General features: G+C 40.7%; 1 protein-coding gene across 1 annotated transcript in view; it reads left to right on the forward strand.

Annotated features, from left to right (window-relative positions):
* Nucleotides 1-13,115, forward strand: part of MTRR (5-methyltetrahydrofolate-homocysteine methyltransferase reductase) — a 780,817-nt gene that overhangs the window by 690,310 nt on the left and 77,392 nt on the right. Inside the window, exons 14-15 of the mRNA XM_044064883.1 lie at nt 8,566-8,658; nt 8,749-8,928. Coding sequence (XP_043920818.1) covers nt 8,566-8,658; nt 8,749-8,928 — 273 coding nt within the window. The remainder of the gene's footprint in view (nt 1-8,565; nt 8,659-8,748; nt 8,929-13,115) is intronic.

Genomic DNA, 13,115 nt, shown 5'->3' on the forward strand with positions numbered 1-13,115 from the left:
CAACAGATAGACTGGGGATGTTTTCTGAGCTTCTGCCAAGTTGCTTCAGCAGTATTCCTCCAAGAGAGTGTGGCTCCTTGGGGAGGAAGAGTGCACATTTGCTCATTTGAAAGGGAGTATTGCCTGGCCCTTGTTTGCAATGTCGGCTGCTGAGGAGTGTGGAGTTAAGAGTTAAGGGTTACAAACAAAACCCCTGCTGACTACCTGTGTGAAAGCCCTTCCTTGCCAGCTCTCACCTCCTTTAAAGGGGGAACAAGTTGGCTGCATGGCTGTAAATGGAGCTGATAGTTAGCAAGCAGTAGGGATAAACTTGATTTTTTAAAAAGCAGCATATAAAATCCTTAATACTGAAGTTTTAGTAAATCATATGTGTGGAAAAAGGACATCGGCTAGAGCTATAGATGGCAGTAGAGTTTGCACCAAGCCAAGCTGCCTGTGAACAAAGTTGCCACATAAAAGTGAAGTCTTCACTTAGACTCTCACTTAGCTGTTCATTATAGGCTAGTTGCTTTTCACACAATCATAAAATCCCTGAGTGCATCTTTGTGCTCATTTCAAATAAGTGCTTAGATCTAGTTTTTCCAATATTTTCCTGAAAATATATCTTTTTGGTTTCTGTTCTTAGTGTTTTATTGCTATTTATATGTACCTTTGCAGCCTTTTGATTTTTGCAAAATTTTTTGGAGTCTTCTTCTCACCCTTTCTTGTCTAATTTCTAAAAAAAAAGTTTCTGTTTATTTCTGTTTTTAAATAATGTATATGAAGTATATGTATGCATGAGTAGTATGTGCAATTATATATGTGTGAATGTATATATATATATATATATATATATATATATATATATATATATATATATATTTACCCCTTTTTGAAAGTTGCATTGGTACTTTGTTGCTTAGCGATTTGATATTTCTCATGCTTTTCATAGAGTACAATAAGGGTACTTTTTTGTGGCATTGTTATTACATATGGTTGTTTTCTTCTAGGATGAAGGCCTCTGATTTCAAGAAGTGAAGTGCCTGTGGGTACAAGATCCCCCCCCCCCCAAAGATCTGCATGATCTATGCATCCTCTGTTTGGGGTAGACCACCTAAGTACTGAGTGTGAGTTCTGCACTACCTTCAGAGACAGGTGTCTAGTTAAATAAAGAAATAAGCTGGTACTCAAGAGTCTTCTCCATGCTCAAGTGGAAAAGTTGACCCCTTTGGCATCTATGTCAGCTTCTCACTCTGCTAAGAAGACAGGCAAGGCTAAACCTACTAAAGACAAGGATAAGGAAAGGGAGAAAAGTAAAGAAAAGGCAAAAGAAAAAGAAAAGCAAAAGGAGAGACCTAGAAAATGGCTCCCATATCTGGCTCCCCGTCAGGCCTGGTAATAAAAAAACCTTAGACTTTTGGTCTGGAATCAGGATATGAGCAAATTTAGATCTGAAGTCCTACTCCAATATGCTGTTTTTCCCTGGAGCCAGCCAGTACGTCTTCAACTCCACACTTCTATATTTCACAAATGACTGATCTCTAAAACACCTTCTATGGTGTCTTTGTAAAGGTCCTTTTGATCACTGAGAAGCCTTTCTGAAGCTGCTATAGATAGGATGATGAGGAAATTTCTTTGGATTTAAATTGAGACGGGGATCCTTGCAGCACCTCCCTCACCAGGATCTTTCGGTCTGGTCCATATAGCTTCCTTTTTGATTACTCCTTCTCCAGTCTGTCCTTTGGATCCATTGTCTATGGTTCCAAGTGATGCCATTGAGAGGACTTCATCAGAGCCAAGAGCAACTTCTGGTCTAGATCCAACAGTTTCCTTTGTCCTTTGACCCTAGTGCTGTTGGATCACAAAGAATCTCAGAGCTGAGGGGTCAGTGCTGAGTTATGGGGATTGAGTTTGACTCTGAGGTTAATGGAGCCAAGTCGGGTCAAGACTGAGGATGTTCCTTCCTTAAGACCTTTGTATCATAGAAGGTTTTCTTCTGCACCTGTCTCAACTTTGGAGTTTGAAGCCTTTCAAAGGGTGCTCTCCAGATCTAGAGTCTGTCTTGAATCCCTCTGGATTCTGCAAAGCCTTCCATGCATCCTACTCATCAGGGACAGCCAGCCTCAATTAACATAGAGGGTCACAATTTCCCATTCTGATTCTGAGCCTTTTCTGGGGCCTTCCACCAAAGGCCACAGGAAGCAGTCTTGCAAAAGGAAGCATGTAGACTCTTCTCAGGAGTCGCTTGCTGAAAGTACCATCTTTGAGGAAGGGGAGGGCTCTTTAAGGTTCCTTACCTGGAGGAGATCTTCTTCGGATAGATCTTTGAATTAATGAAACAGAGGGGGTTGGTCCTCCAAAGCCCCTTTTCAGGAAGAATTTGTAATCCTCGCGGGGGTTGGTTCATCTGCTTCCTGAGTGGTTCCTCCTGTTGAAATGCTTATTGATTTTGTCTCACACTGGGCTTGGAAGGAGCCTAACGTGATAGAGCTGATCCCCAGAAAACCCCTAATGGGGAGTCCAGGATGTTGGACAGTGCTTCATTAACATTTTCTCTTTGCTCTCTGTACTGTCTGACTCACGTGACTCTGTTTCATTGGGATTTGACTAGGAACTTTCCAAATCCCTATTGAGTAATTTGCCTGGGGCATGTGGGAAACTGTAGATTCACAGCTATGTCTGATTTATCAATGTGGCAGATGGTACTTCAAGATCGGCAAGCAATGTCATTGCTATTTGTCTCTCTCCTGGATTGCATCTCTGTGATTTTGTGGCTTCAAGATGTCCTTCATCAATCATGTACCCATGAATTATCACATAGGTGGCAGTACACTAAACACAAAGTGTGATGAGAGACTTAGGGACACAGGTGGACAGTGGTCTCACCTTCGATAACCACTTCGCCACAACAGTCAGGAAATCTTTCTGTGTGGCACACCTCATCACTGAGAGCTTTTCATCCAGAAAAAAGGAGGTCATTGCCCCACTGTACTCATCCCTCATTAGACCCATTATAGAGTACAATGCCCCATTTGGCATGTACCTCACAAGACATCTGCAACAGCTGGAAAGGCCGCTGAAATACCTCACTAAAAGAATCACAGGCCTAAAGCAGATGCCCTATACTGACCATCTAAAAAAAACTCCAGCTATACTCTGTGGCATATCATCTACTCAGAGTCTGTTTAACATACAAGGCCATGTCAAACCCTGAGCTGTTGGACTTGTTTCACTTAAAGAAATCCCAATTCCTCAGAGCCACATGCTCCAAGGATCTAAACCTTGTCATCACAATTAACAAAACATGCTGGAGGGATATGTTCCTGACCCAGAGACTCCCCATACTCTGGACTAGACTGCCCATACATGTCAGGCAGAGCGCCTCCTTGGCCCTCTTCAAAAGGAACCTTGATGGTTGGATGGGAGAGAGGAAATTCACCCCAGGGATCACGTCAGTCACCGTGCTAGACAGGGGTCCAGGGAAGTAAATATTGTGGGAAGAAATATCCAGGGAATTGGTATGGCTAGGCTTGTATAGGCCCTAGGGCAGATAGCCTAGTACCAACCTATGAACATCCCTTTTGATGGTTCAACACTCTTTGAACCCAAGGTAAAGGTTATGCTATCCAGAAGTGAGCAAGAAGGGAGAATTCATTCTGCCGTAGGTATGTTTTTCCACCCCCTTCCAAAGGACTTTTTCCCAGAACTAGAAGGGTGGAAAGAAGCTGTGGTTACATAAGTCCCAGACTTTTACCCAGGACACTTATGGTTATAGAACTGCTTGAGGTGGGAGAGGATAATTTTAAAGGACATTGTCCAGGGGTCAGAGGCAGACGACAAAATCAAGGGTTCCAAGATCCCGTTACTGAGAAACACTTTCAGTACTCTTGAACAGTTGCCTGACTACCGCACTCTGGAGACAGTCTGGGGTGCATATCTCTGCAACCTCATGCCTGGCTATTCATCACTTAAGATTCTTGGGTGCAGAAGGCCATCACCAGAGGCTACATTATTCCTTTTGCTTTTCCCCATACCAATCAAAAAGAGAATTCTCGGCATTACACCCAGTTAGAGGAGTTTGGCAACAAAAGAAATATCAAAGCTATTAGAAAAATGACTCATCCAGGAGGTCCCACCAGACCAGCAAGAATATGGAATTTATTCAAGATTCTTTTTGGTTCTGAAAAAGACCATGGACATCAGGTCCATTCTCAGTCATCTAAACCAGTTGGTGAAACAGGCAAAGATCTTGGATGATCACAGTTCAGTCCATTCTGCTACTTCTGAGTAAGGATGACTGGGTGTGCTCAGTAGACCTTCAGGGTGCCGACTACTGTTTAAAGATAGAGAGGGATTGCAGAAGGTTTCTGTACTTTCATCTGGGGGTTAGCCATTTCCAGTTCAGAGCCCTGCCCTTTGGCCTCACCACAGCACCCAGGGTTTTCACCAAATGCATGGCAGTGGTAGCAGTTTACCTAAGACTTCAAGGGTTCAGGATATTTCCCTGTATACAAGTGAAAGAATACAAAAGCTGGGTAAAAGCCTGGTATCTGTATAGATGTCTGTCTATTGACCACTCCCACCAGAGTTTTGCTGACCCAATGCAGGGATTTCTTGCTCCAAGTCTCTCATCACTTAGGAATTACAGTAAATCTGAAGACAAGACAGCTGACACCCTCACAAACCTTTAGAATTCACAGGGTCCCATCTGGGAACAACATCCCAAATTACCAAACTCCCAGTATTAATAGTTCTATTTCTTCATCTTCAGGCTTCCAAATTTCTTAATTCCTCAATTCCTCAAATCCCTCAACAAGGCTAATTCTCTGATTACTGGGGTCAATCGCTGCATCGATTACATTGGTTCACAAGCAAGATATTACATGAGAGTGCTGCAATGGACACTCTTTGTTCTGTGGTCAATGTTGCATCAATGCCTTTATTTTTCAATATGACTCACATAGATATGCAGGCATCACACTCTTTCATAGTTGGTCTCTTCTCCCTTCACATGGGGTCGATCTTTCACCTCTCCCGCCCCAATAACCATTGTTACCAGGGATACCTCCCTTCTGGGGTGGGGGAAGGGATGGGTCATTTTGAAGGCAAGGTAATTCAAGGCATATGGTCTGTGACCAAGGCCAGTCTTCACTTCACTGTCTTGGAAAAGAGGGTAACCCTCCTAGCATTACAGGTTTTTTCAAAGATCCCCTCCCAAGGTTGTGCTTTCCATCCAGACTGACAACATGGCGGTTGTCTAGTATATCAGCAATCAGAGGGGAACTGCTCATATCCATTATGCTGGAAGCCATGAGGATGTGGCAGTGGGCAATGTTTTCTCAATGCTTTCTAGTGGCAAAGCATATCCCAGGGAGTTCCAGTGTCTTGGTGGACAAATTAAGCAGATCTGTTCTTCTGCCTCATGAGTTGTCCATCAATCAGCAGTAACTGATTTTCAGTTTCTGGGGTCATGCTTGCTGCAGCCTTTTCACTTCCCACATAAACACCAAATCTACCAGCTACTTCTCCCTAGTCCCCCCGAGGGACAGTCACTGAGGAATGCTGTAGTCCAGAATTGGCCCTCATGCTTCCTTTTCCCCTTATTACCAAGTTTCTGCTGAAAGCCATCAGGTGAAAAGCAACAATGATTCTTATTTTCCCCTTTAGGCTTTGGCAGGTTTGGTTCCCTTCCTTTGGCCTCATCTGAAACGCACATCGCCCGGTTGCTGGACCCCCTTCCAGTCTATCTCAGCTGTATGGCCAGCCTCACCAAAATCAAAAGCCCTGAAGCTAACAGGCTGCTTCCTCCAATTTCAATGATGGCATTCTTTCAACTTCCATTATTCACATTTTGTCTTCATCCCAGAAACCTAACATGAGAAAAGTTTACAGAAGTAAATTAAAAAGATTTCTATTTGGGCTTTGCCTAAAGGCTTAGTTCCTTTTTCAGCACCTTTACTGTTTATTCTGGATTTTCTAGTAAGGTTGTTCCAAGAAGATGACAATTTTTCAACAATTAAGGTTCAGCTAGCAGCCATATCCACTCTTCTCAGGCTTTCTTAAAAGTAACTTTTGTTGTCAGACCCCCCCATCAGAGACCCAGTCCCACCTTGGGATTATCACCTTGGTGTATCAGGCCCTAACCTGACCACCATTTGAACCAGCAGCATCAGCAGGTCTGAAATGTGTGTTTCAGAAAACCAGCAGGCTGTCACACCTGCTAGGAGAATTTCTGAATTACAAGCCTTACCTTGCAAACATCCCTACTTGATTTTTCATGCAGATAGGGTATCCCTTCAGACCAATCCACGTTTTTCTTCTCAATGTGTATTGGAAGCTATGCTTAACCAGTCAATTTTCCAGACTTTTCTAGCAAAGTCGAATGTCTTATACTTGATGGATGTTGACCATCAACTGTGATTTTACCTGCATCATACCAAGAGATTCAGGAAAACAGATCAACTTTTTCTTTCTTTCTTTCTTTCTTTCTTTCTTTCTTTCTTTCTTTCTTTCTTTCTTTCTTTCTTTCTTTCTTTCTTTCTTTCCCAAAGGCCAGATTGGGACAAGGTGTTTCTAAGATCACACTGTCCAAGAGGCTGTTTGATTGTATTGTCTTTGTCTGTAAAGAAATGTGATTGGCATTCCACCCAAATCCATAGTTCATTCATCTAGAGCAGTAGTAGCCTCCCCTGCTTATTATTCTAGAGTACCCATAGACAAGGTTTGTGCTGAGACTACTGGGCTACTCTTCATACCTTTGTATTTCATCATAAGCTGGATATGCATTCTAGATCCCATGCATCCTTTGGCTCCAACATCCTTTGGAATATCCTTCTATGAGACCATTCGGGGTGATCAGTAGCTGTGGATTGTGTCCCATATGTTGAGATGAATGGAAAAGACAACATCAGATACAAAAGTTATGTACTTAGCATAATGCTAGATCCATGTTGAATTCTGTCCAGATCAACATTCCCTCCCTGTCTGTATCCCACTAACCCAAATTGTCATCTAATAGTTCTTGACTGATCAAATGTTCTTATCCAGGGCCTGGTCATATATTCAGCCTTGTTTTGACTTCTCATCCTGCCCATTATGCATATGATATTAAAATCGTTTTATGCCTTGTAGACAAGATATTGGATACAAACAGGCAAACTTGATCTGAAGTGTTGTAGGGAGAAGAGGGAATTATGGGTAGAGGAGGATCCTGAGCCCTGCATCCAAGAGTATGAAAAAGGTTCCAAGGTCAGATCCGATAACCCATATGTTGAGTCAGATGGAAAAAGACAGTACAGTAGCGTTATAGTAAGAACATAAATGTAACCAAATCCAGTAACAGCTATGGAGATTCCTTATTCTCACACCAGGTATATACATTATAGAATTCCTTACCACAAGCAACACTAAGTACTTCCAACACTTCTAAATTCAAACTACTAAAGGAACACCTACCAATAATTGGCTGTACTCCTGTACCAAATCAGGCTGACATATGCCTCTGTACCTCTAACACTTTCTTACTTTGACACGCTTGACGGTTTTCAGTTTCACCTCTGTACTTTATCCTTTTCCAATTATAAGTCATCTTTTCTCCTCCCTGTTGTTCATGTCATTTAACTCTCTCTTTTTACATCTATAGTTCATGTCACTATATCTTTTTTTCCAAGTTGTATTAATGTAATTTACTATATACTTGAATGTCATCTTTTTACTTGGATTGTTTTCTATGCATTATAGATTTTGATTTTTTCATTATGTATTATGTCATCTGTTATATACTCCTTTTATACAACATTTCTTGTTAAAAATGTTTTTATTTTTTCTGGTCAACTTTATTTCATTTTTGTCAGTTTTGTTCTGTGGAGCTTCTCTCCTCAGGCCTCCACTGAAAATGAGCCTTGGCCTAGTCAGACATTCCCAGTAAACAAATGTAAAATAAAATAAAAAAAAATAACCTTCATTTCACCAAATAGGTCAAGGAGTCTATCATAAAGGGAAAGCCCCAGTTTACAAAAACATGACTCAGTTGTCAGATATAACCTCTACACATATCAGTGTCTGTTGTACTGATATAGCTACAGTGATATAAAAATCCAGGACTGAATTCTGGTTCACTTTGCTGTTCTTCCTGCTTAAATTTGGTTCTTCAGACATGTCTTTGTAGCTGTCCTACTGTTAGCAGTGCAGTACAGAAGGACTACATACAATTTTAAACTCTTGATTTATTTTTCTTCATCTGTACTGTATTTTACTGAGAGCCTGTTTTCAGATTTGATCTAGGTCACACACAAAGACACGAGAGAATGCAATACATTGTTAAGTTACATGCATTAAGAGCAGGGTACACAGGATAACCCAAACCCATAAAAGATTCAGAGATTCTTTCTACACCGTGGAATGCATCCAAATGGGGCTGTCAGATTCAATGAGAAGTTAAAACTGTTGATACATATTAAAGCAGGTTTTGCAGTGATTTTATTGTTTGATGGTTTTAATGTTAGGATTGTGTGCAATCAAATGTGTACTTTTAAAAACTACAGTGTTTAACATATTTATACACATATATATTTGTTTGCTGTTTAGGGAGGAATTGAGAAAACAGATGAAAGATTCTAAATTTGGAGAAACCTGGTTATTTTTTGGGTGTCGTCATCATGACAGGGACTATTTTTTCAGGTTAGTAATAAAAAGCATTTTCACAGTAGAATCAGTATTAAGTTTGTTTCCTGATGTACCAGTGGCTGTTAACAAAACTTTACTTTTCAGAGAGGACCTGGAACGTTTTGTAGAAAATGGTACCCTTAACCAGCTTAAAGTTTGCTTCTCAAGAGATTTGCCAGTTGATGGACAGATTCAGCCAAAATATGTGCAAGACAACATTGTCCTTTGTTCAGAAGATATTATAAGGATTCTTACAGTGGAAAGGGGTCATATTTACATATGTGGGTGAGTAAAAGTAAATGTGAAATCTGATTGTTCTCTTTAATATAACATTTGCTTAGAGATTTACTATGTCTGATACTAGGAACTAGACTATGTACATTTTCAGAACTACTCTGAGAGGGTATTTGCTAATGTAAACCAGGCTGTGTGTCTCACGTCTTGTTTATCTTCTGATATTCTGCATATGAAAGCTTGGAAAATAGTAAGATAACCTTTATGCTGCTGCTGTTGAGCAAGAAAATAAACTGTTAGCTGCACATGTTTATGGTAATGATCCATGTTAGATCCGAAGCTTCTTTTGAATTCTGTTATTTGATTGAAAATTCATATTTTGTTATTGCTTGCTTGCATTATGCAACTTTCATTGCTGATGGTGGTTGTTTTCCCTAATTCTTGTCTCATTATATTAAATTGCATTGTTATTTGATAAGTGCATCTCAGCTTGCTTTGCTACAAATATGTGATTCTTCTTGCTGAAAATGCCCCAGAAATTACAACAAATTCAACATACCATAGCAACAATGATGCATAGAATGACTTCTTGTTGCAGCATTATTTTAAGAGTTTAGTCTAGCTTGGGAATGCCTCCAAGACAAGAAAATGTACTGTAGGAGCTACTGGAAGTCTAAATGAGAATTAACATATACTTAAAGGGAATGAATGTTTTACAGTTATAAAGAAATCACAGTCAAACTGTTAGCTAGACTGACAATTTCTACAGAATGTGAGTATTCTGAGACACAGTTTATAACTGATCTGTTCTACATTTACTTTGAGAAACATCAGTAACCTGAGTGTGAATGAGATGGACTTTGATAGTGTCAGCTTAAAGAGTGGCGAGAGAGGAGTAATGAGGCTACTTTCTATATACCTCATCTGTGGTGTTAAAGACCTAGTGACCATGACTGTAACTGCTCCAGTAGATTTTTATTTCTATGTGTTTTTAAGTACAAAAAATAGTCTTTTTCTGGGTATAACCTCTTCTAATAAACTAATATTTCTTTCCTTTTTAGAGATTACAATGCTTTCTATCTTTTCAGGCATCTCTCTTAGTCAGTAATAACATCATTTCTGCTATTTCCTTTATAAAGACTTCTTAATTTTAGTAAGTTCTGTTTGAACCTGCCCTAACATTCCCTTGGGTAAGCTGTCTTTCAGTTCCATCCTCTTAACTTGTTTGCTATTACAACCCACAACAGCTCTCTGTGTAATTTAATGTTTTTTTTTCTTTGTTGGACTCTGTTATTGGGTGAATATTGTTCACTTTCTAGTAGACACTGTTGTTTTTATTTCCCCCAAGATGCAGAAGAATCCTTAAGTGTGTTTGTTAATATCATAAATTTGTTTAAAATGTGAAGGACTTCTTCCTTATTCATTTCACTGTTTGTTTTCTTAATGTTTCATGTTAGTCATCACATTTGTTATGTTATCTTACAAAGGCTGCAGTTCTGTGTATTAAGATCACAGAAAAGGATCACCACTATTTGTGAAAATTTCAGAACACAGAATTCCAAAATTCTTGCGTGCCAGTCTTCCTTTCTTGGTCTGTAGGTTAAGTAAAATAATTCACATATTATTATTTGCACTTGGGTGTTATATATTCTGTAAAAAAAGGTTTTAATGCCATTATCTTATGATAACTTTAAACTCTCATCTGTTGGCAGGAAGGGCAAACTTCTTTCTTCATTAGTTTATTTAGACAACTGAACTGGCCCACGGACCCTTTTCAGCCATGAGCCAGGCCAAAGTCATTAAAGATGTGTTACTTGTAAAATAAATGCAGAGCATAATAAATCAAAGAAGAGCAGCTGATTATGATTGACAGAGGTACATATTCGATGGAATTCAACTACATGCAGTAAAGTGTTACAATACAAGAAAAATGGTATCCAGAGTTTGTCTGGTTTAACGACTTGTATATATGGCTTATAAACTATTTTAATTGTACTCTGTGTTCCTTAAGCACTGATATTTGTTGACAGGTGCTAAGTGCCCCCAAAATTTTGTTTTGAATAAAACCATTTGCGTTCATTAGTTTCCATTTAGTTTTAGCAATTTTCCTAAAGCCCAGTTCCCCTCCTTTCAGATAAAGGTAAGATATGTTATCTTTAGTGCCACCTGAATATGAGATGCCACTACTCCAGAGGTGTGAACTTATTTTAGCATGTGACCTAAGTGGGAGCAGTACTCTTAAGTGGGACAAGAGACCAGATGGCACTTAACGGGACAAGGATCCACCATGCTGTCTGCAGAGAAAGAGAGTGAGATAATGGTACACCTGCATGCATCCAATAGTGAAATTAATCTATATTATTCTTGTTGAGGGAGACTTACAGAATATGCATGCATTATGTTGAGAGTTAAAGGTTATGACTAGCACGTCATAGTCTAACTTTGGAATTAAGAGCTGAATACCAGCAACCCTTCTTGATACAAAGGTAACAAGTTAACTGTAACTGCGACTCATTTATAGTGTTTCAGCTGCAAGCATCACAGTTTTTCAGTGTGGTGCTCAAAATGCAATATTGAGGTAAACTGTATCCCAAGCACTTCTACTGAATGACTGTCCAGTCAACAATATCACTTCAACTATGTAAAGAGTTTCCACTTCACTCATAGGTTCATAGGTGTGTACTAGGCTAATGGCCCTGGAGCCTTTACAAGCCTAGCCCAAACAAAATTGCCCAGGCACCGTGCCACCAGATGTTAGTTCACAGTGCCCCTATCCAACAGGGCAACTGGAATGATCCCTGGAGTAAACTTTGTTACCCGTCTACTCTTCAAGATTTCTCTTGAAGAGGGCCAGCAAGGTGCTCTGCTTGACATGAATGGGAAGCTTATTCCAGTGTATGGACAGTCTTTGGGAGATGAACCTGTCCCTCCAGCATGTTCTGTTAATTGTGGTAATGAGGTTGTGATCTCTGGAGCATGTGGTGTGGGGGGATTGGGATTTCTTTAGGTGTAGCATTTCAGGTAGGGCTGGGTTGGACATGGCTTTGTAAGTCAAGCAAAGATCACATCTAAGTAGACGATAAGAGACTGAGAATAGCTGAAGTTTCTTGAGTCTGTCCATGTAGTTTAAGGCCTAGGATCCTTTTTGTGAGGTACTTTTGTGGCCTCTCCAGCTGTTGTAGGTGTCTGGTCAGGTACATGACAAAGGGGGCATTATATTCGATGACTGGTCTAATGAGGGATGATTACCTCTTTCTTCCTGGATGTGAAACCTTTGGTTATAGGATGTGCCACGTAGCTGGACTTTCTGACCACAGTGGCAATGTGGCGGTTGATGGTGAGGTGGCTGTCGACCTGGGTGCCCATATCTCTTATGGCCCCTTCAGTGTTCACTGGTCTCCCATCAACGTGGTAATTTTTGGTAACTGAGCTTTTTCCAAAGGGGATGATAATGCATTTTTTGGCGATAAGCTTCAGGCCATGGTTCCGACACCAGTCATTGGTCTCAGAGAGGCCCTTTTGTAGGATGTCTGCATCACTTGGGGAGTTGATAATGACTCCTAGCTTGCAGTCATCAGTGAACTTGGTCAGCCAAAGCCCTTCTGTGTTAGCCTGGACTTCTGAGAAGTAGATGCCAAACAGGAGAGGACCCAGGATCAAGCCCTGTGGGACTCCACTCATGACCGTTCAACAGTCTGACTTGGAATCCGCAACTTTCACTCTGTGGGTCCTGTCTGTGAGCCACTTTGCAACCCACCTAGTGATGTAAGGATTGACTCCTCATTTGGTGAGTTTATCAATAATACCTGAGTGGGGAATGGTATCAAAGGTCTTGGCAAGGTCGAGGTAGGCTGTATGCACTGCCTTACCCTCATTCACAGCCTTGGTGACTGCCTCATAGGTTCATAGGTTCATAGTTTAGTACTAGGCTAACTGCCCCTGCGAGCCATTTTAAGCCTAGCCAGTTATCCCTTGTGAGACTCAAACCCTGCACCTTGTGTTTGTAAGGCAAACACCTTAGCCATTAAGCCACTCTCCCAACCCTCGAAGACTCGAAGAAGTCAACCAGGTTCAGCAGGCAGGATCTCCCCTTGACATTGCCAAATTGTGTGTGGTCAAGAGTTTGGAGACTGGCTATATCTTTGTTAAGCAGGTCCATGATTAACCCCAGGGATTACCTCAGTGTCACTGCTCAACAGAGGCACAGCAAAATAATGGGTATAGTTCCCCATACTAAA

Source organism: Protopterus annectens, chromosome 3.part0 (assembly GCF_019279795.1).
Source record: "Protopterus annectens isolate FY-2018-M chromosome 3.part0, PAN1.0, whole genome shotgun sequence".
NCBI classification, from domain to species: Eukaryota; Metazoa; Chordata; order Ceratodontiformes; family Protopteridae; genus Protopterus; species Protopterus annectens.